Source organism: Vidua chalybeata, chromosome 7, assembly GCF_026979565.1.
Source record: "Vidua chalybeata isolate OUT-0048 chromosome 7, bVidCha1 merged haplotype, whole genome shotgun sequence".
Lineage (NCBI taxonomy): Eukaryota > Metazoa > Chordata > Aves > Passeriformes > Viduidae > Vidua > Vidua chalybeata.
In genome coordinates this window covers 32,484,653-32,511,397 of record NC_071536.1, presented here as the reverse complement: position 1 = coordinate 32,511,397, position 26,745 = coordinate 32,484,653, and the positions used below count along the sequence as shown (strand labels likewise).

At 38.8% G+C, this 26,745-nt stretch overlaps 1 protein-coding gene across 1 annotated transcript in view; it reads left to right on the top strand.

The window, feature by feature from the left end:
* Positions 1 to 26,745, top strand: part of TMEM163 (transmembrane protein 163) — an 87,374-nt gene that overhangs the window by 3,910 nt on the left and 56,719 nt on the right. Inside the window, exon 2 of the mRNA XM_053948246.1 lies at positions 1,300 to 1,419. Within this exon, the coding sequence (XP_053804221.1) occupies positions 1,300 to 1,419 (120 nt within the window). The remainder of the gene's footprint in view (positions 1 to 1,299; positions 1,420 to 26,745) is intronic.

Genomic DNA, 26,745 nt, shown 5'->3' with positions numbered 1-26,745 from the left:
ATCCAAAACCATTGCAGTTTTCAGCCAGTATATTACAGTCAGTTGAAATTAATATCTGTAAATGTTAATAAACTTGGTTAAACATGGTGTGTATTCAGGAGTACAATGAGAACCAGATCAGCTGTCCCTGCCTTGAAAGTGGCAATAGCCACCAGAGAGAAAACTGAGGAAGGTGAGGATAGTACCAGCTTCAACGCTTATGTTTTAATCTGATGCTGAGTCTGACACAGCCCCTGTTCTCCACCCTTTGTCTAAGACCTTAGACCAGCTACTGAAAGTCGTGCTGTTAAACCAGTGTCTCAGTTCAATGCATTCAGGCAAATCTCTCTGAAAAGTGCTCATCATCTGAGAGGAACCACCCACATCTTCTAGAGTAACTCATTAAGAAATTTATAGACATCAGGTTTTCTCTCCAGTTAAGCAGATTTGAGCTTAAACATAATGGTGAGAAAGAATGTATGCTTCGAATAAGATGAATGTATTAAGCATGAACTAATCAGAATGGGATATACAGAATGCAAATATGTAAAATTCTGAATGCAGAATTTTAGAAGTGGCTCTAGACTCAGACTGAGAGAATAAAAACCAAAGAATGTTAATTTATGTTTAATATGCATTCTCTGTGAACAAAAGACTTCCACAGACTGAAAGCATCAAAAAAGAGAAAAAGCAATAGCATTCCCTTGTGTTCCACAGCCTTCTGCACTGATTGCAGCAAGGACAGAATTGGTTCTTCAGTTAGTTCTGGATGGGAATGTGTTCTTACCCCAAATGAAGAACAGGGTGATTCCAGAGGCCTTTTCAGCTGGGACAGCTTTGATTCTGGGGCATGCCCACTTGTGCTTTGACGATCAATATGTGCAGTGTATCCCTGTGCCTTGGGAGGCCATTCCACAGGGACTGGAGAGCAGGAGCTTTTCTCCCATGTTAATTAGCCCCAGGATGCTCAAGTTCTGAAACAAGGTTTGATCTGAGGGAGTATCAGACTGAGCCATTTCTTGTGCAGAGGTACAGGTGGAAATCATATTCCATGACTGGAATGCAATGCTCTTTTTAAGGGATTGATGTGTGGGTCTTTCTGTGTGGAGTCAAAACAGCTTGTGTGTGCTCTTCTTGCTTACTCACTTGTTTCTGGTGGCCTCATTCACTTAACCTTAATAATGTGAGCAGGATTTGATTCTCTATTGCTTCTGTGTGTAATATATTATGTAAATGTGTGTTCTAGGGCTGAGCTAACAGAGCTGTGTTTTTAAAAGGAGCAATGCATTGTTCATACATTCTTTGCTTATTGTTTATCAGGTTTACTAGAAAGCAGTACAAGGCTAAAACCCCATGAAGCTCAAAGGTACAGAAAGAAGGCATTGTGGGTTTCCTGGGTCTCCATTATTGTCACACTGGCTCTTGCAGTGGCTGCTTTCAGTGAGTATTGGGAATATTTTAAATTTCACACCTCTTCCTTTTTGTTTTTCTTTTGGTCTTTTTCTTTCTTTGTGGAATCTTTCTCATGTTTTTTTTTTTCTTTGCAGCTGCTAAAGAGGTTTCTCTCTAGACTGCCTGTGTCTGCATGGTGCTTATAAATTAGTAAAAGTGTTGGGGTTTTTTTCTGCAGAGTATAGGGTTGTTGAAGGTCGGAGAAAGAAACAGGAGATGTTGATTCCTGCTAGCATTTATACATGTGGAACTGTTCATTTTGGAGAATAGTGTAAAAATCATTATGCAGTGGGTTGCCTTTTACTGAAGAGGTCAAATATGACAAATCTTAATCTGTTTGGGATTTGTAGTGGGAATGCTATAACAAAGAATAGTGAATTGTAAGGGAGAAATCTATCATTTATCTGTAGTACACTGACAGATAACCTAAGACAGTGCTAATCTGGAGGAGAAATTCCATTTTCTTTTTAGAACAGTGTTTTTCTATAAGTTTCATTACATTTTTCTAGTTTACCTTTAAACGAAGAATTGGGAGGGGGGAATTCCAAATTAAACCCAAACCACTTTTATATGGGAAAAAATGAAATCTATTTCTTTTATTTCAAAACAGGAAAAAAATGCATAATTGTGTAAATACAAATTTTAGTTCAATGCAAATTTGAGAAGTACAAGCTTTCTATCTTGGGCAATGAAGTAACACATGAAAGACAAAAAGAAACATGGAATGTGGAATAAAATCTTTTCAGTGGCACATTCTCTGTTTTAGAGAGGGAAAAATCAGAAGTGATAGAATTTATGCTTTAATACAAACAAAAGGAAGGATCTGTCTAGGAGACATCAAAGAAGTCCCAAAACATCATTCTTAAGCTTGATAGAGACAGACTTGTATTGTTTTTCTTTTCTTTTTTTTTTTTTTTGGAATCACAGCAGCATGTCTTTTGTTATTCTAATCTGCATTGTATGACCTGCTGCTGGAAGTTGGTGTCAGCTCCCAGGAGAGGTGATTAAAATCTGACCAAATGGTCTCTGAAAAACTCAACATATATTACTCAGAGCAATTTATATGGAAACACAGGTACAATAACTTGGTTCAGAAATAACAAAAAAGAGGAGGAACACTTAGAAGCAGAATCTGACATTGTAAAGAATTTGAATGTTAATAAGAGAGTGAAACAAGTTTCCATTTTGTTATGCTTCATGGAAATACAGTGGTCTGTCTTTGCTACTGAAGCAAACATAAAGGTAAATACTCTGTTACAGAATAATCTGGTTACCTTTTAACACTGTAGTTTTAAGGAATATTGTGATGTGGCTTAATTTTCTTTTTCATTTTCATTTGTCAGGGTCACAAGAATTAAGTGTAATATAGATAACTAAAACTGTGTCTTTTAAAAGGATACTTGAAAACATTTTTAAGATTATTTAGGCTGAATTATTTTTTTTTTCTTTCCTTGTCTTTTGGCAGTCTGGTAGTGTTTAGAGAAACAAACAACAGCAAAGAATGTAGTGCCTGTCTGGGTATCCTGTGGCTGCACATTCAGCTGGAGGGGATAGGTGCTGAACTACTGAAATCAGAGCAGACTAATTATATGTTTTTGGAATGTATCTGCCCCCATAGTTTGCTGAGGCTAAATTTATGGAGAGTTAGAGAGGAATCAGCACACGGATACATATTAAATCTGTATGGAATCCCTTATTAGATAGTTGGCAGTTAACTTACATGCCACAAAAGCCTTGCCAGGGCTTTTCATGTGTTTATTATTAAAATTTTTCAATCTTTGAGGAAAATACACTGACTTCTGGGATCACACTGCTGTCCCCATGCAATTCAGAAGTTCTGCTCATTTTACTGCCTTGCACTGGCTGCTCTCTTCCTCAGTGCTGTCCTTTTAGCAGGTTCCTCCAGCCAATCCATGAGTTGGGAGAGATGCCAGGTGACCAGAGTTTGCTGCCTGTTTGATAGAAATGTCTAGTTGTCACTTTGGGGTATCTGATACTGGCAATTTAGCAATACCAAACAACTGCTATTTGAAACATCCTCTGTCCACTTTACCTCCTGTCTGTGGTGGTGAAGTGTTGGAAATACAGCCCTGATGTTCCATTTCAGTAAAAAACAGGGACCTGTTCTGGTAATTGTCAGGCTGCACTGACTATTTTCACTGCTCTTCTTGACTCCCCTAGAAATTCCTCATTTAAATTCCTGTTTTTTTCCCCATTTATGCCACGTGATACAGTCAAGGTACTGTGCCAGGGAACTGATGTTATTTGATAACTATAGGAAAAATGCTAAAGGGAGAGTAGGGAAGAGGTTCAGGAGCCTTCTTTTCCAACCAAGTGTTTTTTAGTAGACTTCCTTCCTTTTTTATGGCCCACTCCCCACCCTTCCTTTCAAGGCTGGTCTAGTTGCCTCCAACACTGTATTTTTCTAGCATTAGAGTAAGTTGGAATGGTTTGTCTTGACTGGTATGAGGTGTTTTCTTTTGGTGGGATTATGGTGCTGCCCTAGCTGAACTCTGATCTTTCACTTGGTAATTTTGAAGGAGACCGAAAAATCTCATGTTGATCTGAATACATAAAGCAGTTTCCTTATTAAGTAACATTTATGGCAAATGAGGCTTGAGATCATAGAATCATAGAATTTTAAGGTTGGAAGAGACCTCTAAGATCATCAAGTCCAACTGTTAACCCAGGACTGCCATGTTCATGGCTAAACAGTGTCCCTAAGTGCCACATCCACACATTTTTTGAAAACTTCCAGAGGTGATGATTCCACCACTTCCCTGTGCAGCCTTTCCCAGTGCCTGACCACCCTTTCAGAGGAAGCTGAACTAGGCTAGGCTGGGTATGGAGCAGAATGACTGCTTAAGGGAAAATGAAGTTGTCACCTTTCGTTCACTAATATTGACAAGTAGGACTTAGACCATGAAACCAGCTTTTCCACTTAGCTGAAAGAACAACTCTCTTACTGTCAAGCACTTAATAAACTTAATTTGACTGCAGAAATGCTGTACTTGTAAAGGACCATTTGGAAGTTCCAGCTGCTGTCTCTGATGCTGCTCCTGCACTCTGTGGTAACCACTGTGGTCTCATGGCTCTGAGAACTGTTGCAGATGTTGCTCTCCAGCATGAAATTGCACAAGGCTTCAGAAAAATCTCTGTAGACTTAAATGTGTGAGATCCTTGAGGTGAGAGGAGCTCCGTGTATCATCTTTAGTGGCTGAAAATTTGGTGCTCTCAAAATATTCTGGCAGAGTTGTTTTGTGCAATACTTTCATGATCAAATGCTAATCAATGCCTGGTCAATAAATTCATTTTGCTCTTCATTTCAGGGCTGCCTGAAATATGCATACTTGTAGAATTCTCATCAAGAGTGGATTTACTTTGTTATAAATATATAGCAATAAACAGAGTCTGAGCATGATAAAAGTTATTAAAATGAACATTAAATTATTCCTTAGCACCCCAAGTAGGTGGCAGAATAATAATTCTAATATAATTATTTCTGGATTACAGTAATGTAAGAAAAGAATGATAACAGAGAAAAGAATGATAACAGAATAAGAACATTTTTTTGCAGTGTATATCTATGTAGTATAAGGCTGCAGTCATTTCATAATAACAACTATTATTTCTTTCTGTAGCTGCAGCACTGTGTGCTCATACTGAGCCTAGTTTAAGAATCATAATAGAGAGCAGGTGGAATAGAACTCCAGTGTTTTGAAACCCATTATTCTTAGTTACTTGACATTTATGTTACTAAAGCATAATTCTGAAAAATATACAAATATAGCTTCTGCTGTTGCAGTTCAGTTTCTGCTCAGGCAGCTAATCTCTGATAATATTGTCAAAGCAGAAAACAAGCTTGTTCTGTCTGGTGTTTTTTGTCCAGTGTAGACTTGTGATTCACAGAAAGCAGAGTGTTCATTCATCTTCCTGATCTGATCAGCCAAAATTGTTTCACAGTGAATGGAGGAGTCCTAGCAATGCATCAAAACAATGTACGGACCAAATTCTGCACTGAAGCCTTTCTTTGTAGCTGGAGACTGAGAGAAGGTTCAGAATGTATGGGTTTGTAAACGTGAGCTTTGTGAAGGCTGCAGCCAGCCTGTCCCAGCGTGCCCAGGGCTGGTCACTGGTCACTGGGAGAGTGGAGGGGCTGTTTGCAGAGTGCTGGGAAATGGCAGTGGGTGCTCACATCTGTCCCCAGGGCTGCTCTGGAGATCCCCCCTTTCAGCTCACCACAGGCACAGGTAAGGTTCAGCTGCACAGAGATAACCGAGTGCAGCAAAAAGTCACGTCCTGGTAGGTGTTTAGTCTGGTGTAGTAAGAGGTGCTGGTGTTCTGAGAAGGTGAATTCCATTTATCTGTATCAAATCTCAGGTGGAAACTCAGTAGGTGGAATTCTGTGAGTGTGGGAGTATTTTACAGGATTAGCTGTTGGCCCATGGATAAGATATTAAATGTAAATGCAGACACGGACGTTCTGATTTTATATTAAAAATTATTTGTGTTTCAGAAAGAATTGCTGAAAAATGATTTATCATAGTGAGCTCCCACATACTGGAAGGCATTTTGTTTGAAATATGTGTTGCAAATGCTTACAAATTTCAGGGTAGGTTTTGATTTCAGATTAATGCCTTATGCTAATTCAAATTCTAACAGTTAAAAATGCCAACAAATGTAGAAGTTGTGTATCCAGGCCCACTTTTTTCATTGGAATGACTGCATTGAGTCATAAATTCTCAAGCTATAGGACATGACTACTGGTTTTCCTCTACTCAGGTGCATGCAGTTGAAATTACATGGGACAAACATTGAACAATTGAAGTTGTTGTCCTCTGGATGCTCACATGTGGATGTACTGATGTAATCTGTCACTCCTCATCTTAGACAACTGAGATGGGGAGTGACTATATTAATTTACTGATGAATATATCATTTTCTCTGTGGCCCATTCCTATTCATGCTTGAAAAATTAAATATATGCAGGTTTTCCCTGATGTTTGCACAATACTTAGTATGCCCTGGGCACAGCTGTGAATCTTAATAACACTACTAAACAAAAATGTAGGGGAAGGTTCATGGTTCTGAGGCTCTTTAGTTTGGATATTTAATTCTTTAAAGGTCATTAATTTCAGACAAATGATGGGCATTCAGCACTCAGGCTGAGGTTAGAGTGTGTCATCTGGGAACCTAAACAGAGCTCTCCAAGATCACAGAAAATGTGAAAAGTCTTGGTCTTTGTGTTTTCTCTTCCAGGAATTAACACAGAATTGCATTTCTCACTCCTAATGCCCATGAAAAGGGTTTTTTTTTAGATTTTTATTTTCTTGAGCAGAGCGCATTCCGTGTATTCAGGAAGTTACATTTCAAGTCACAATTCCATGCAAACACTTAAAACCAATTAAAGACTAAATAGAGAATAAAGCTCCTCTGTGGTAGTATACAGATCCCTCAGTTTGCATGTTTCTCAGGGTGTTTAATTATGTCAGTTACAAAAAGATGGATGCTTCAGGGCTGTAGCCTCACAGAAGCATTAATGAAATCTGGAACTCAAATTCCCAAGGAAGAGTTCTGATATTGGTGACTCTTGTGCTTCCCTGTCATCCTCGTTACAGCTGCACCACTACAGGTGAAAATAGAGTTTGGTCCTAACCATGTTACACACAAAAGCTAAAGGACAAAAAATCCATTGCCTGTACAGCACTGGCAGAAGACAGCCTTTTGTATAGGTCAGTCTGTCCTTAATGACAACAAAATGCAATTTTCATTCACTGAAAATGAAATGAGAGGGCAGTAAAGGTCTGTCTATTTTTTTTTTCAGGCACACAAAGCTCTAAGTGACTTTCTTGGGAGGAGAAAATAACATATGGATGTCAAGTTCAAGACTGATAGCTGTTGAGCAGAAGTGTGGGTCTAAAATCTGCAGTGCTTCACACTTCATGAAATCTTTTCCTTAGCTGGCAGGGAAAATGATGGTAGAAGTCTGTGAAATCTAGAACAGGCTAGATAATGATATAATGTATTGGAATAGCAAACAATTAAAAAATTATTGGTGTGCTGGAAGTTTGCTAAAACAGCTGAATTTGTGTTTAAATGCTAACCTTTAAAACACACTGGTCTGTTGTATTTTTGCATTAGAAAATTACAGTTTAATAGTTGCTTATGTTAAGTATTCTTATACTTAAGAGTTTTCTTTTCTCATTCTTTTCTCATGAGAAAAGATCATCCCAAAAAATTTTGAAATTAAAGCAGGATGCTGATGATGAGGGAAAACCAACACTGTAACATGACTTCATGAAGAGTGAGAAACATGCAAGTACATTGTTCAGGCTGCTTAGTATAATAAACACAATCACAGTTCTTTCCTTTGTTTGTTTTACAAGGTTTTGTTGGGATTTATTTTGTGTGGAGAAGATTGGAATGAGTCTGTGCAACGTTTAGACCAGTAAGAATGGTAACATCTTTCAAGTGAATTGACATCTATGTTATGTAACATAGGTAATATATTTATATTTAAATTATAGTGGGAGGTTTTAGGCACTTGAAATTTGCTCTTCAGTTTTGCCATCAGATCCCTGCTTGGATTCTGTCAAAGGCAGCTCTGTGTTTGATGGTTCAGAGGTTCCAGCAATACAGTTGTGTAGCAAAGTGCAATATACAAATAAGTATAAGTAACTAAGTGCAATTATTATTAAGTAATTGTATGGATGTCATGGGTCCTACTCCTATCCCTGAGAAAATTCTCCTGTGCCATTACAGACAGGTGTGGGTTGAGGGTTAATTTTTCTTATGGGAAAAGAATTTAACCCTGAAGGGGGAGGGTTGTAGGCAGACCACGTGGTGCTAACTGGGTGGTGGGGGAACAATGTTCCCTACAGCCATCCCTAGCTTGTAGTCAGTGAAAAATGAGTATCTTGACTAAAAGCAATTGGAAGTAGTTGGGAGAAAAATAAAAGTAATATTAAATTTATTGGATGTGATTGGTGTTAACTGTTATCCATAAAAACCCTGTTTGAATTTTATGTATAAAATTGAAAAGAAATGATCCTCTAGCACAAGTCTCAATTGTTACTCTTGCTGTATTTGCTGCATCACAGAAGTGGGTGTACATCTGCCCTTTGAAGGACCATCCCTGCAGTCTGAAAATCAATTGCTGTAGAATCACTTCCACAAAGCAGTGCCTCAGCTATTGCATGCTTGTACAAAGGCATGAATGTTTTAACAGATTTCTTTATGAATGCCTGATAGCATTTAGTTTTCAGAGATAATTTCATATTTTCTCTGCTGTCCCAATTTAAAAATGCACTTCTTTGTTTATTGGCAAAGGTGAACTTGTAATTCTTTGTATCTGGAGCTGAAAAATCAACAATAATGACACAAAATGTATGTTTAATATTCATTGTGTAGTTTTACTTTATTGTTTGCATTTTGTGAGTTTTTAAAGCAGTACTGGATTCAGACTTCACAGGCAGCAGTGAAAGTAATGGAAATAAGTGCACAGCTTTCTTCTTAGGGTTCTTCTGCCAGAAATTTTAAAATATTCATATTTTTAACTTAATATGTAACAAAATGTAAACTGTACCTCTGTTAATTTTTTAATAACATTTGTAACTTTTGCTTTACTGGGAAGGTTGATAGTGCTTCATGTTCTCTTTTTGGCACTTATTTTCTGTGATTTTTCAGTAACAGTGTTTGAGTTCCTTCCATTAAAAGTAGAAATTTGTTAGATTTTAATACTTTCTCAGAACAGAATATTATTTGTAAATGACTCATTTTATTAAAACTGCACTGTAGGAGGACTTAGTAAAATAATCTCATAAATGATATGTGTTCTTCACCCTGCCCTCGAGCTCCCAGCAGCTCCATGCCTTGGAGCTGGATGTGAAGCCATGGTAGTGCTTGGTGAGAATTGGGAGCATCTGGGAGTTGGGGGGGATTCACAGAGTGGGAGCAGAGAAAATAACAGAGAGTGAGGTTGGGTGAATAGGTAGCAGCACCCCTGGTGAGGTCAATAACCCAGTCTGAGCTGAAGGACACTTTGGTTTCTGAAAATACCACCAGCAAGAGCATACACCTTGTGTCCTGGGTACTGCTGTAGGTCACATGCCATGACACTTTGTGAGAGGAGACGTATGAATACTGTGTGAAAAATCCAGTTTGGTAAATCTAAAGGTTGGAAATCTTTGATATTGTGTGCTAAACGTGTGGTACAACCTGGTCAGATTCATTTGGCTCAAATAAACATCATCACAGTCTTTGGTACTGAAACAAGAAGTCTGGAGATTGGAAAAGACAAGATAACTTTTAATGGACACTAACCTTCATTTGCAAAGCAGTCTTCTTCAGAGAAACCATAAAGAGCTCCTGTGTATCTCTTCTGACTTTCGTGAATGACTTCCATTACTGTTCTTTTCATCTCTGGGTATTGCAGAAAAAGGGACAGAGAAGCTTATCTTCAGAGTTCAAAGAAGCAGATTAGTCAGTGCTTAGTCAAAGAAGAATGACCAGAAATAACCAGCTGGTATTTTGCTAGACAGAAGAACTGCAGAGGAAGTGGGATGGTCTGACAGATACCATAAAAATAGGTAGACAAGAGGCATCTGCCTTCCAGGAACTGTTGCAGGATAAGTGGCTTTTGGCACTTGCACCACAAGCTCTCCTTTCTGGAGAGATCTCTGAGCCATTTTTGTGCCAGGTGTGATGCTGAGAATGAGTAACATCTACTGCAGAACAGGATCTTTGGCTGAATCCTAAATGGAATTTTCTTATCAGATATGAGGATTGTTTATCTTCTGTTATTAAAGATTTTGCTTCAAGGAACTGTTAAGTACAATGTATCTTTCCAATATATCAAAGTGAAGAAAATACACATCTAAGTGCATCGTCCACAGATCACATTCTTTAGTGAAACATTTTAATGGCCAAAGAATGACAGTATTTCCCCAGGCTCTGAAAAGAAAAGTTTTAGAAGAAAGATTTATTATTGTTTAGTGGGAGATTTAATAGGATGGAAATGCAGCCTGCAGTGTCAACTAGGATGCATAGTTGGGGAAAAACAGTAACTCCGTGCAATCCCATTCTGGTAGGGAATAATAGACAGGTTAAGATATACTTGAAATGTTGATGTCAAATTCACATTTAGTGTGAATTGAGTTTGCTGTTGCTCACAGGTCCATGGAAGGCAGAGGGCAGAGCCAAGGACCCAGCATCAAACTGTGGAAGCCAGAGACAAAACTGATGGTGATTGCAGTGGTGGCAGATCACTTCCCAAATACACGGCTCAGGGGCTGTGAGAAAACTGCTCAAGAGCTCCAGACAGCCTGTTCAGCACTGGTTTATGGGCATCAATTTGCATGTGTGCTGGAGCGTGCTGCCAGGAGTAAGGAAGACAGATGTAAGGCATCAGTCTCAGCTTGTTGTGTAAAACAGGGCTGTGTGTATGCCCAGAGGATTATTGTGTACCTCCCAAATTGAGAGACATCACTGTTCTCTGACTTGCTGCTGAGGCTGACATATATCAGGCTATAATGTCTAACTATGTGGAACTAATAGTACCCAAAAGAGCCAATTCATCTGCTCGTTTTTGTGGCACATTAAAAACTAATAGTAAACTGTGTCTCCTTTTCATTTAGCGTGACTTGATATTTCTGTGTGCAATTGCCTGCAACAAGGAGAGATTATTTAACAATCCTCTCTAGCCATGAAAAACTAAGTCAGCAAATTAAATTAATAAGATTTTTAGTTAAAAAGGTAGAAATCATAGTTATGTGCCCTTTACCATATGAGTTCTGATTGTGGGAAACCTGTAGTTACTTCCTGTGAATGTGTCACAAACCCAAACCCACAATTATCTCATACTGAGAAGTGGGCAGGAAAATGATTCAATTTTTATATTTTGAGTCCTGCCACTTGAGCAAACCCTACTCAAAGTGAAATTTCTTGTTACTCTCCCACTAAGAGATACTCACTGGGTTATTGTGTGTACATTTGCCTGCTGAGAAACATCTGGTGGATGAAAACAAGGCTGTGATTTAAGGGATAATGTTGCAAGTGATGTTTAGTGGCTCATGGAATATTTAGACTTAAAATCACCTGAATACACTTAAGGTAATTTATAGGGACAGATCTTCAGCTGCAGGCCATAGATTTGTTGACTTCCATGGGTTTATTTCAATTTGAAACAAATGAGCATCAGTCCCTAAAGCATATTACAAATGATAGGATGAACTTGTACTAGAAGAGGTGTTTTCAGACTCTGTTTAGCATTTCCTTCGTGTTTTGGTAATAAATTGTTTCTCATTTTTGTGAGGAAATATTTGCTTAAGGCAGTCTGTCTTGACTTTTACAAGCATTTTTAAACACTGAGGAAAAAAGGTGAATTAACAGCAACTCAGATCCTGCTAGGTTCACAGAGGCTGGGCCAAGAATTTGCTCCAGGGACTGTTCTAATCCTGGGCATAGCCCAAGCTTTCTTTGTGGCTTTGGGAAAATGATTTTACTACCATAAGCTTGTTCTCCATCTGCACACATCAGGCTTTGATAAATGAAAAGGTAACTGATTTTTCTGCCAAAAATTTTGAGTGTTTTGCTATATAGTAGCTGACACATTTATATACAACCTATGTCTTTCAGAGTGACAACATGCTCTGAATTTTGTATGTGCAGGAAGGCATTGCTGGCTGCTCCATCTCAGTATTAGACCCTACTGATTTGTAGGGCGATTTCCAGAGTTTGTTGTGGTTTGACTTGTGAAAACTATTTCAGAGTTACAGAATTTTTAATGCTGTAGTGTACTGAATGTATTTAGATGTGTTTGACTTCTTGTTGCCTGTGCAGGAGTAACTTTACTGTTGGGTGATGTGTTTTGGGCTGGTGAGTTTTGAGGAATGTGGTGCTACTCCTGATGTGTTTTGGTGGTGCAGTAAACCCAGTTACTAATGAGCTGGAATAATTTGGAGACAATTTAAGTAAAAGCAGAGGTTTGAGCAGTTGTGTAGAGTGGTGGCTGTTGGTGGAATAGCTTCACTTTTTGCAGGGCCTCTCAAGGTCCCTGAAGTACTGAGGGGCTTGAATATTCTTTTTTTTCTGCTTTCTTTTTCTTTTTTTTTCTTCTCCCTTTTGTAGGTGGTAGAGAAAGATAAATGTTATTAACATTGGTTTTTCAGTGCTGGCAAGCTTACCTTTGTTCTCTTTCTTTGAGTAACCATGCTTATTGGTCAGGTAGAGGTTGGAAAGGATTTTTACAACTTGAAACTGCTGTCAAATGAGTACAATGGAGAAATGAAAAGGGCAGGAGAATGCTATGAAATAACCTGCCTTGAGTTCTAAATGCATGCAGTTCTTGAGATCAAGGAGGAAATCTTTACAGAGGATGGCAGTTTAAAAAATTTGGAAGTCTCTTCAAGCAGCAAGTAAGATGGCTTTAACTACTGACAGTTGTCTGGAGCACATTAGTGAGGCCTTGAATCTCAGGGAAGAACCTATTTTGCCCTGTATCTGTTTGACCTGATGTTCAGTGTAACTTTTCATGTTTGATGTTATTTTTTGCAGGGCTATGCTAGGTTTGTTGCATGTACTTTTTCTCTTTTTGGGAAAAGACTGAGCTGGAGGTTTTTGTAACAAAGCTCAGCAGTCCAGAGTTCAAAGTAAGGTTTGAAAGCTGTATAAAAAGTGCAGTTGGATTCCCTGAGGTTATCAAATGTTTTCCTCTTTTTGTTTTGCCAAGAGTTGAACAGACATTTGAGGTTTGTCTGGCTCAGGTGTGGCAGTCTAAAACTAGGTAAGTTGCATTATTCACAGAATACATAGATTGGTCACTGCATTTACTACTCTGTAAGAATCTGCTGGTAATTTGTAATAGAGCTGTGAATATTTTTCAGGGCATGACACAGGGAAGTGAAATGGGTGTCTAATGGATCAGGTTAGGTACAGCATGTATGTCCCTGGAGATTGCTGTGGTGTTGGAGGATGTTTCCCTGCCCCTTGTAGGTGAAAAAAGAAGCAAAAATCAATTTGTGAAGGCTAAGGAAGTGTGCCAGCATGAACACTGTCAAGCAGAATGGTGTCCCTGATGTTTTTTTTTAGGTGGCTGGAAGTTTGTATTCCCCTATTACAGAATGGAGAAGTCAGTCTTTCCATGTTGTCTTAGAACCATAATAAACAGCTTTCTGCATATGAATGTTCCCTTTATCCCTCCCCCTGGTGTTTTTAGAGTTCACTGTGAAATAAATGCTGTTCTGCAGTGACTGTGAGGCACACTGGAGTTTAGTGAGTTGGTGATTTGTTACCCTGGCTGGGTACTCTGCACATTTTCTGCATAAGCTTCCTGCTGCAATGCAGGTTTCTGCTAAGCAATAAAAACCTTGCTAAGTTTTGCTTTTGCAAAAAACCAAGTCAAAATAACAAGCCAACTTCTGTAGTAGAGGAGAAAAGGCTTGCTAAGTATGGTATGACTTAGACAACATAAAAAAGCACCCCAAATGCTGGGTTAAGTTTGTTTAAAAAATTAGGGTTGATGGTGCTTATTACTGATGGAATCAATTTTTCATGACCAAATGCACATCGCTTGTTTAAAGGACATGTTCCTGTGATGCTGTGCTCTTTTCTGAACCCGTTATACTTATTATTCCAGTGCCTGGCATGGAGAGGAACTTCAGGTAGATGATTTCAAGAAGAACTACTAAAGGATTGCTGTCTTGCCTTATCTTTGCAGCTACTGCAGCCTTGTGTGGCATTTGAGGATGTGGATAGGAAATAGGGAAGACACACAGAGAAGTTCTGAGGAACAGGAGATTATGTGCTAACAGTGCATCTGTTGGGTCAGCAGGTTAATCCTGGGAAGTATCCTGTGTGTCACAAAGTCCTGTTGTCAAATCTTTGAAACAGACTTTGTGTAAAGAGCTGCTTTAAGTCCCAGTGTCTTTGCTATTCTCATGTGCACTGGCAAAGTTCAGTGTTCCTCGAACGAGGAAAAGCCAAAGGGTTTTTTAAATCATCATATGGGTAGATGTCTTGGGTGTTTTTAGAGGTGGGAATTGTTCTGATGCTTGGTTTGCCTTTGTGCATTCTTGGTTTTACTGTGCTGTCATAGAGAGGTGAGCACAATCAGCCTTTCTTTCAATGGCATTCTTAAAAATGTAATTGGGCCTGAGGTTTCCATGACTTTCATCTAATTGAAGAAAGCAGACATACTCTGGAAAGAAAGGATGGAACCCAGTGATGTAAGTGCTAAACACAAGTGGAAACAGACTCTTAAGTGGATCATCCAGGGTAAGACCCATCAAACCTGGCAGCAAACTGCTTCACAAACAGGGAGGTGATATTCCATCATCCTGCCCTACATAGTAGAGGACATGTGGGAAAACAGATTGCGCAACTGGATTGCAAAGAAGCTGCAGGACTAACAAATTGGTTTGGAAATCTCATACAAATGTATAAACAGAAGTGTGCAGATCCTGTGGTTTAAAGCAAGGGCACAAACAATGGGTCTGGCTAAGTACTGTGTAATAAGAAATGACTTTGAGGGGATGTAGTGCTTCTAAAAGCATGTTCTCAGTTCCTGAGCAGGGCAAAGCTCTCAGGAGAGCTGGGGCTGCCGAGGGACAAGGGTTATAAACCCAGGCTTCCACTCTCGTGCCCTACAGTCAGTTCCCTTGCTGCTTGGCACAGAAAGCAAGGGTGTTTATGGCAGATAATGTTACAATACTGGTTTTATTCAGGAGTGTCCTACGCTGTCAGCGTTTGAAACACTCAGAAATCTTTGGAGAAAATACACTTTTGAATAGAAATAATTGAGTTTTCTGGAGCTTCTGGTATTCAGCTGTGTTTATTTTAATTTCTCATACAAGTATGACTTGGTTATTCAAGAACAGTAGAGGTCACATGAGGAACTGATTACCTTTGCTTGTAATTAATCTATTTAACTATCATTCAGGTGATACATTTCGCAGTTAGTTTAAGAAATTATATTGCTACCTGTTCTTTACAAAACAGTTACAAAGCAGTTTCAGTCCAAAAAGCAGCAGCTTTGATCTTTGGTTTAAATGTGTCAATCTCTGGGGTCCAATTAGGAAGGAATGGAAATGGTTCTTCCCCTTTCTTGGTGGCCTGGGCTTCGCATTTGCTGGCAGATAGAACTGCAAAAAGTATTAGTTACTACACAGTGCAAAGACACCTTTTAGACCTTAACATTTACAATCTGTTTTCTCAACTCTTTTTGTGTGTGTATACAATGATTTCACTAGGTTAGGTGAAGTGCAGGGAAATTAATAAAATGTATGCCATTAATGATGCTGTGTGGCTCCCCTGCTCACAGAATGTATCTGCCTTGATTTCACTTCTGTAACTTCAATCAGAATTGATTTTTGCCTTTGTGTGCTTCTGTCTTGTGATGCTGATGAAATTAAGATAAGAAATGTCGAGGCTCTGGGTCAGCAGAAGATGTTGATAAAGAGGTTCTGTTTGGAAGATATTTGGTACTCGTTATCTTCTCTGCAATCAATAGGAATCCTTTGACGTAGGACAACATCAATAGCTGGGAAGAATTTGACGTGTAAAAAAGCGCCTGGCTTTAGGAAAATCTGGATTTGGTTTCCAGTTCTGGTGCTGGTAGGACATTTAACTTTTCTGTCACCATGTTGCACTTAGATTTTGAGGGCTGCATTTGGTTTTAGTAACTCTGATTTAGGATGAAGAATTAGAAATTAAGTAGAAATTAGAGTTTTAAATGACTGATGTTATTTGTTTTGTTTTCATTGAGATTATTCACATTGTGCTCCTAAGCCGTAGTAAGATCCATGATTTTGAGCTTTGATATTTTCAGGAAAGAATGTATTTTTCTAAGTGTAGATACAGTAGAATATGGTATAGAATTCCTCCAGTTTTAGGCAAAAATGACCGTGCTAGTTAGTTAAAGAAAGCAGAGAAATACAGAAGAAGGTACTTAGGATCTTGAAAGAGGTTTAGAAGCAATTATATGTGGTTTTGTTGAATTTCTTCCTTTTAGCTTCATCTATTATAAAAACTCCAAACAAGATTGTTCAGAATTCCAATAGACAGGGGCAAACCCCCTGGCCTCAGAGGTGGTTTTGTAGGATTTTTCCTCTTTCTTCAATAGGTTCAGAATTTAATTTGCTAACATTATTAATGATTGCAAAGAATATTTGGTTTTCCCCATTAGAAAACATGACCCTTCTGGCATGTTTTCTGCCTTTGCTTGCTATGATGAAAACCCCAATGTGAATACAGTTTTCTGTACATGAAACATTTGTTAATCTTGCTGTGTTCATTTCCACTGGTGGTCAACTCCAAGTGGAAGAACAAAACCTAATCCTTTATGTCCCTCTGTTTTCAGTAGCAGCAATACAGGGGTGTGGTAACCCTGATCTCCTTACTCCACGCAAACTTTTGTCTGTTTGACAGTGGGAAAGAGGGAAGTTTGGGCATTGAGAGTTATTAATCTTCTCAAATATTCATTCACCACCTGTGGCAAGGGCTGCCCTGCTCTGTGTTTCATTTCACAGCAGTTGTGGTCCTGAGTCACGGGGAGAAGCTCACACGTAGTGTTTGCCTCCAGTGCTGTGCCCACTTCCACAGGCACTGGGGAGGGATGCAGAACATCCTGTTACTTTGCTGTTTTGTGAAATGGTGATTAAATCTGAGCTCTTGAGCAAATAACAAAGTGATTCATAACGCTGCACAGAGCACATGTTGAATTTGGAGGCTAGTAAAAATAGTAGGGATGGCTGTTTCGAGCAGCTATCAAGTTTCTGACTCAAGAATTAAATGACAATTTCTTTACTTTCTTCTTTTTGGATTATAGAAGGAGAGAATTTAGCTTTAAGGGATTGGAAGGCAACAGAACCTGGAGACATGAATTCTTTCTTAGCTTTTAAAATATTTCTAAATTTTTTATTGTGAAGATAGATGATTTATCAAACAGATAAAGAATATTAGGCAACCTCCTCTCTTCTATGCTCACTGTAGAGGTAGTGATGCAATATTTCAGATATTTCATGATACAGGACTGTCTTGCAGATGTAGTTCATATGGTTAATTGCATTTAGCAAGAGTTAGGTCAGTCTTGAATGTAGTAGACTTCAAAGCAATATATTTGAATGGTTTTCAGTCCCTAGCAACTGAATGGCTTGTCATCCTAAAAAATTAAATTAGGTTCTCCAGAAGTACTTGAGAAAGCAATTGTTTTGTAATTGAGGTTTAGGATTGGAAAGGAAAGGTTGGAGAGGGAGAAGCAGTCTTATTCTGGAAAAGCATATTACCCTAAATGCTGTTTGTTGGGCAAGAGAGAGATTGAGGGTCCTAAGAAAGACAGAAACTGTGTTTGCCTGTACTTCAACCCCTGAAAGAGTAAACAAGTGCTCCTGCTTCTCTGATCCAGATGGAGAGAAAGAGAACACCGATGCAGCCAAAATTCCAGTTTTCTGTTGAGATGCTACTGAGTCTTAAAGGAAAATGAACACAAGCTCAGTCAGTCTGGTGGATGTGGTGGGTTGTTGGGATACTAATCAGTGGGTAACTTGTCCCCTCTGATATTTCTTCTCTTTAATTTTACCTTAATCTTCTCAAAAATAGGAAAGATTTTTTATTTTCTGAATAAGAAGCCCTTAGAAGAAAAATTCCATTAGAATTACATTACATGCTTAGTAATATAAGATACTATTTTGGAAGTTATAAAATTTTAAATAAGTGCATATTCTCTTTCTCTTCCTTTTTTTCCCCCTATACTTGTTGGTTTTGTGTTTCCTTTTTTTTTTTTTCCCTCAAGTGCCCACTTGTTTTGCATCTCAAGTTATGCTATGTTAAAATGCTTAAACAGTACATTTCAGACCATTCTGATCACTGAAAACTTTATTTTTTGTTACATTTTTATCATTCTTAGGTGAAAGTAAGTGGTCTTGGTTTGTATATACAATGATTATTGACTTCAGGGGCAGGTACCTGTTCTTAAGCTACTACCTGGCTTTAAATAAGATGAACATTGATATCCTTGCTGTGTGGTGTCAAGGGCATTTTAACCAGCTCCTCTTTGTGTCTGTGGTTCCCCTGGCTCTGACTCTGTTGTTTTGATCATGTCTCAAAAGTGTAAATTCAGGTCCCAACTCTATACTGTGTTGCAGTATTTTATGCTTCTGGTTTATTATTTATCACTAAATGCCTGTGAATTGGATCATATTTACTATTGCATGCCACTGGGAAGGTTACACTGAAGAAGAATATTTGAATACTGATTTTAGAAGTCTGACTCTTAATATCTCAGATCACCTCTTTGAACATTCTCCCGGTGGATAGTTTTGCATTACATGTTGTTTTCTTAAAATGTTTAGGAGGAGTTGTTATAGAAATATTGCAACTTTTTTTCCCCATATCTTCTTCATTTTAAGAGAAATTTGTCTGCAATATTTTCAGAGTTATATTTATGTTTATTAATGATTAAAGATTCATAGGCCAGGGCACTGGCCTTCCATCAAGTTTGTTGTTTTCAAGATCTAACCCCTTGCTGGGGATTGGCAACTCGGGATCTCAGATTTAATTGTGTTTGTCATGCTGTGCCCTGTGTTAACAGGCAGCTTTTGAAATTGATCAAGTCAGGGATTGAAGTCAATGAAGTTGTGAAGTTTGAGTCAATTCTCTGTCAGCACTCAGAATTTCAGGAGGAAGCCCTTGAGTGGTTGGTTAACAACTGCTTGTGAGGAGTGTTTTTGTACCAAAAATCTTTGGGAAACCCAGTGCTGGTGAGGCACATTTCACTAGGAACTGAAGATGAAGGAATGGTTGTGTAGCTGAGAAGTACATTAATGAATTACTGACAAGTATTTATGCATTGTTGGCTTCTGACCTGCAGCCTGACTTGGGCATGTGTTGGGTTTCCATGTGTAACAGCACTGTAATTATCAGACAGAAAGCAGAGCATGGTAATAGTCCTCATGGGTACTTCCAGTAATAAATATAATTGAGTTCACTGAATAACAGTCCTAAATGTGCATTGATTTCTGAAAAGAGAAAGAAATAGCAAAATTATTTCCAATTAAATATTTATTTTATTAGTGCAGGAGTTCAGGGGGAATCTTATAAATTTACCACTATGCTTTGAAGTAATCTACAGGGGGAAATTGTAATTTTAAAAATTGCACCATGAGTTAAATTTATACCAACTCAAAATACCAAACTGTTTTAACAAGCTGTGTGCTGTATAAATGAATAGATTAAAGCTGTGTTTGTGTCAGAACCTGAAGGTGCTACCACTGTGGAGTTCTACTCCAGCAGCTTTCACACATCACATGGCAGCTGGGGAAGATGCACTGCTATTAAATCAGCAAGGCTATCAAAGAAAGGGCCTCTGAGGTGTCTGATCTGTTTCATCTGATAATTAAATGGTAATTATGCAGTCAGCCATTCTAGTGTAAAAGTTTGTTTAAGGCAATATTGGAAATTAAGATATGTATAACTAGAGACTTTTTGGGGGGTATACTCTAATTTTTTGATCCCTAAAATTGGATGTATCAGTAAAAAATGCTAATGGATCTAGAATAAAAATGACCACTGAAAGAAATATCACAAAAAGGTGCTAGAAAATTTAATTTAGTAATTCCATCCTTTAAAGCATCTTGTTGCTTTAAATGGGAAATGATTTTTTAACTAAATCAAAAGCCTACTGTGGAGCTCCATACCAAGAGAAACATGTGACACATCTTTCCTGCATAAATATTGGAACTAGGAGATCTAGTGTGCAAGGACTGAAAGCTCTCCTCACTGAAAAATATTTTATAACCTTGATACTAAGTTTATGCTGTGTAAAAATCTATATATTCAAGAATACACCCTATTTCCCCTCCTGCCATATGAGACTGTTTCCCTCTATAGTGAATTCTGTCTCCCAGATTCAGTATTTTAATTGAATAATTTTGTTAGCCCAAGTTTTCCATATTTTTTTTCTAATACTGACTTTTTATCATCATCATCATATATATATATATGTATGTAGTTAGTCATTGAAGACCAATTCAACATTGGAATGATTGCACTGTGAGCTTCACTATTGACTTCATAGCATGAGTTTTTCTGGTTCTGGTTTTGCAAGTTGAAAACATTTGGAGGAACTCAAAAATCTCACTTATATTTTTGGTAGCTAATATTTTACCTAAGGGGAACAGCTCTTTCCAACTTATGCAGTGATTATTTCTAATCCTGGAATAGTGCCTTCTGATGTCTTAGCATTTGGAAGTACAAGTGATACTTGATATAAATTATTCAGTGTTCTTGAAATATCATTTATAACATAATACAGTATAGTCTTACTGGTGGCTGCAAGGCATACTCGGCCTATGGGCTTATTTTGTGCAGACCTGGACTGAAAGGACTGAGGAGAGCAATGAAACAGCAAATGAGATGGGAAGAGGTGCCTCCTTGGAGCAGTTCTTTGGTTTCCTGCTTATTCTATCCTTTGAACATTCACCTTTCACTCTTCTTAAAACAGTGACCCCTTCCTGAGTTGGGTGGCTGAGTCTCACATGAGCACCTTACCTTGCAGAGGAGAAGGTTCAAAGCTTCACTGGGAGAAAGAAACATTCTTAGTGGATTTGTTGAGTTGATCACATGCTTTCTTTAGATTTGCAATCAAATGCATCTCTTTACATGTATTTGCTTCTGAAAGTCTCACAGTGCATGCACAGAAAGAGATGTTTGGCTCATTTTCTGTGTCTCCAAGGAGTCCTGCAGTAGCTTAATTTAAAGGGTCTGCAAGGGCAACGCTGGTTCTCCAGACATGTCTTCAGCAAATCCCAGAAGTTAGTGGCAGTGTCTAAAGCTCTTGCCTTTTACAGGATAATGTTCTGCTTTGAAGAAAGGAACCTCTGTAAGTTATTGGTCGATGTTTGTGCCATTTCTGAAGTGGTTATGAATTAAAACTTATGCAATGCACTTTGATGTCTGATATAATCAGTCTATCATGAGGAACCTGAGTAAACATTCAGTATTTGCTCTTCTAATGCATTTACAGATTTAAAAATCTGATGGAGTTGCATAGGCAGCCCTTAGACTTTTGTCTGGAATACAATTATCCCAGCCCTTAGACTGGTATACAATTTAAGGATCACAACCATCAGAGATCTTTTGATAGCTGGGCTTGATATATTTTGCTGATGGGGTAGTACTGAGTAGCGAATGTATATTGAATTGCCCTATTATCATTAGTGGACTCTGCAGAGAAAGACAAAGTCCACGAATACAAATCATAAATATGTCAATAGATTCATTTAAGTGAGGCTCATCTAACCTTGTTTAATAGAGAAGAATCACTTATAAAGTGTTATGGGACATTTCATTTATGGTTTGGTACTTTTTTTTTCTTGGAAGAGGCTGCTCTTTGGAAGCTCATATAAACACATTTTCTGCTGTAAAAAATGTTTAAAGCTAATAGTTGGACAGCATCCTTTGCTAACTCTCAAGTGACAGATATAGCAGACAGGGCTTTGCTGGTGTCTTCTTGAGCAGCATGGTTAACTAAGGACACTGCACAAACAGAAACCTGGAGGATTTTCTGTCCTCGCTTCCCTCACAATCCCTATCTCAATTTTTTGTGGTAATCATGAGTGCCCTGGCTTAGCCAAAGTTCACTGTAGGACTTGGTAACACCCCCCATCCACTAATGCCTCCTGAAAGCAGACAACAGAGGTGTCTCTCCCTAGCAGAAGAGAAGATGGCTTTTGTAAATCCACTGCCTTTCCTCCCTCCTGCTAAGCGTTTTCTTCTGGACCAGGGTGAGTTCCTGGGAACCATGTAGGTGTTCACCTCATTTGCTCAGATTTGTAGGGGTGTGACAGAAAATGGCATTTTGCTGTCTGTGGCTTAGCAGAAGCTTTCTTTTAGCTTTTTATTTAGCTGTTTACCCTAATGGTGTTTTAAGTGGTATTTTTAATTTGTCATACCTGAACAATCAATATCATTAAAATGCATTTTACAGAGAAGCTATTGAGTGATTTATTGAGAAGATGCAGAGCATGGACAGGAGATAATTATCCCTTGCCTCTATAACTCACATTCTAAGCACCAAATCTAATGACAATAAAAAATCCTGGAATTTGCAGTTGTAGCTATTAATCTTTCTTAATAAATAATGGGGGGTTTTATACCTTAGTTATGCAAAAACTGTTTTCAGATGGGAAGATTCTGAATTATTCATGTTCCAGTCATGCATCAACAGATATGTGTCCCTTGAGAAGCCAGTGCTGTGTATTCTGCTGTTTGTTGTTTTTTGGGTTGGTTTTGTCAATATTTTGTGGGGAGACTGGCAATTAGTAAAGCAGTGTAACAGAAAACTGCTCTCATAATGGCAGACATGGAAAAGATAAGTAACTTGACCCACTGGAGAGGATTATGTTTAAAATGTATTTGGATTTTATTTTTTTCTACTTATTTTTTTATCTCCCTGCTAATTTCATTCTTGTTATCTTTTAAATAAAATCAGCAGTAATAGGATTACAGATCCATTGAAATCCATCCCTGCAGGCTGTGCATGATGGCTGTTGCTATGCAAAAGTGATGTTGTCTCATACTGAGAAGATTCCAAAGATTCTTCAGGTGATACATTGTGCTTAAAAAGCACTTTTCCCAGTGATGACTCCTTCAAAGGTCAGTTTTTTATTTATTAGATTATAGGCTCTCCCCCAAACATGGCAAAGTACTCTGTAAATAGAGCACAAAAATACAAATACCTTTAAATAGTTTGCATGCATAATGATTCCTAGCAATCCAATGATAACCTGGATTTCTGTGTGTATTTGGAGAGCACAGCTGTTCTGACTGGAAATGCTGTCTGCCCTGGAGCTCTCCCTCTGTTTTGTGGCCCACCAAGGAATTGTTATTTGGGGACATACAACATTATTTAGGGTAATTAGTTGGGCAATAGTGACTTCTGGGTTTCTTCCAGCAGTGACACTTCATCTGAATGCTGGTTTCAGGGACAAACTGCTCTGGTAACATGGATTAAATTAAACAGGGATCAAAGTGGTTCACTGATTTATTGATGGCAAGCAATTAGCTGGCAATCAGTAAATTGTACATTAAGGCTCAACACCGGCAGTGCAATGGATAAGCCACAAACATTAAGACACTTGAAAATGTCTATTTGCAGCATCAAACTCCCATGTACAACTAACCCTAACCTCCCCAAGGTTATATGTGCACCCCCATCCCTTCCTTACAGAAATAAAGTTTGGAGCCTCCCCTGGCCACGTGCTGGATGTGTTGTCACCACTCCAGTGGTGACAGTGTGAGTGTTCTGTGTGTCCTCCAAGGCACATCCTGGGCACTCCCTGAGGTCCCTGTGTCTTCTGGGTCCTACCTGTGCTGTTCCTGGTGGTGTCCCACAGCTTGGAGTGCTGGCTCCACATGGAGCCTGGCAAGGAGGCTGCCCAGCAGCCCCAGGGCAGGGCTGTAGTGCTGCTGGGGGGACTCCAGGTAGTGCCAGGCACCCTTGGATTGCAGCTATTCCCATGCTGTTTCCTGCTGTTGTTACAAATGCTTATGTTTCTTGGTTTCAAAAGTTTCTTCATTTGTTTCATCCTCTTTAGCACAGCCAGTTTTGGGCACACAGTTTATTTCTGTCTTCTCATCATTCCTGTAGGGATTACTTGTATCCTGACATTTTGTTCTCATAGACAGGGAATGCTGGATGTTCACCCCCTTTCAAGTAAGTGTTTCAAAGACAGATGGATGTTTCTTATTCTCTCTGTTAGGAATTCATCAAGGCAGGCCAAAACTTACAGGGCTGATTGGGCCCTGCAGGGATTGTTATATTTTGCATTTTGTGTCATTCTCTCTGAAGTCACAGAATCAGGCAGTAGCAGAGCTGGAAAAGGTACCCCAGAGATCAGACTGCCAATTCCTGGCCAAAGTGCTAGGGACATCTTTGCCTTCTTGCCCTGGAATTCCTACCTACTCCAGCCTGCTCAACTTTTTCTGAAGTTCAACAGAAGTATTTAAGTTATGATGATAAGTTGTATTCTCTCTGTTTCTTATTTGCACTAAAGGCTCCAAGCAATTTTTTTTTCCCTTTCAGAAATAGCTTGAAGTTTAATAGGTTTCATGTGGATATCCATATGATGAGGGACCTGCAAAAATCTGATTGTAAAAAGAGGATTGTTCCTGGGATTTGATTCTTTGTGTTGAGGAGTAAGAATTACAGCCTTCAGCATTTCTGGAAACCTTGGAAGCTGTAAGCGTTGGCTTAGCTAAAGAGCTGAGTAATTCACTCAGAAAACAGTGAACAGTCTGCAGAGTGGGTTTTTTTTTTTTTTCCCCTCTGAGCTCTGCCAATGTATGTTATGGAAAAATGGCTAAATGAGGAAACTCATGAAAACATTTCCTCAATTCACACCTCCCACTCAACTGACAGTTCAAAAACTGAGTCAGAAGGGCTAAGAATTGCTCAAAAGTACTGTTGGAATTTGGCAAGCACTTTGGAGCTAGGATTTTATCTCTGATTTGTAGTAAGATAGCTACTGCTGTCATCAGCTGCCATAAGTTGTGACCAGTGAAAGTCCTTCACTGAAGATTCCAATTCAATTATTTTTTCCTTGCCTCTTATTCTGATTTTTGATAATTGGGAATTCTTTGAGGCTCGGTTTTGGCAGGAGAGTAGCAAACTGCTACTGTTAAATTCTGCTTCCTCTACTTGCTCCATATTTTATTAGATTGTGTTCAGCTGCACTGTCCATGGCTGTGCATTGGAGAATTGAAATACTGCTGGACTGCCTATGTAATGGTAAAACAAAGTGTTAGTACTGTGAGCACCAGGAGGCAGTTTTACTTCAGAATTCAGCTGTTTGATGTCTGCCTAACACACCATTCCCTAGGACAGCCACTGTGGGGTTAGGAGGGTCAGGTCCTGCTTCACCAACCTGATCTCCTTCTGCAGCAAGACAGCCCACTTAGTGGATGAGGGAAAGGCTGGGGTGTCTGTACCTGGGCTTTAGTAAAGACACCATTTCCCACAGCATTCTCCTGGAGAAACCGGCTGCTCATGGCTTGGACTGGTGCAGTTTGCTGGGTAAAAGCCTGTCTGACATCCAGTCCCAGGGAGTGGTGGTGACTGGACTTGCATCCAGCTGGGGCTGTCACCAGTGGTGCTTCCCAGGGCCCAGCACTGCCCCAGCCCTGTTTAATTAACATCTTTACTGATGATCTGCACAAGGGGATCGAGGGCACTCTCAGCAAGCTCATGGACAACATCAAAGTGGGCAGGAGTGTGGATCTGCTGGAGGGCAGGAAGGCTCTGCAGGGGAGTCTGGACAGGCTGGATCAAAGGGCTGAGGCCAACTGTGTGAGGTTCATATGGTGATCATGAGAATTAGGTATAGTGGGGGGAAGAAAGGGCACTTTATTCATACAGCTTTGGTTATAGCTGTTTTTGGCTTCTTCATTGATAAATCCAAGGTTTGCTGGATTATATTCTTAGAATATCAGACTGGGTGGAAGGGGAGAGCTTGAGAAAAATGGTTGTTTCAGAATAAGCAGCAATATTATATATATTACTTATTTACATTTCTTTATTTGAATTTTAAAAATTTAGTTACCATTTTACACAAATGGAACTGCCTCAGTGCATGTGCTAGAGCTTGAATTGAAACTGTTTCATGGTTGAAATCTGAATTTATTTTCAGCCCAGTTGTGTTAGCCATTTCCAGGATTATTTTAGACTGCAAGTTGCTAAATTGTATAAAGGTCTGTATGGGACTCTCCAATAGGAGTAGAAAAAAAAGTAAGTTTCTAGGGACTTGGTGTGTGCAGAAGTATTTTCAGCAGCAAAATTGATACTACACTGTACCAGAGCAGGATGAGTTTTGTACTTGTGTAGAAATTTCACTCTGGTCTTTTGTGACTTTTTATTTTCTTTAAAGTGTAAAATAGAATCTGATCTGCTTGACTATACATGTGTGTTCTTTTTGTTTAGTTAAACAGAACTGGCCTAATATAAGTGTGGAATTTTAATTCTAAACTTGCTATAACTTAGCTTGTATTACACTTTTATATCTTGTTCTTGGGAAAGGAATGACCACAAAAATACAGTGGCTCTAAACCCACTGGAACATCCAGTATTTATGTGGAAATTTTAATGAGGCTTTCAAAAAAAACTCTACCTCTAAGGTGAGTATTTAATATACTTTAGAAAGTTATGTGTTGCAGTAGACTATAGTGGCATGACTGGTGTTACTAAGTGCATCTGTTTTGCTCACAAACAGATATAAATACAAATTATTTTTGTTGTTGACATTAATATTTATGTTTCAGGGTCTG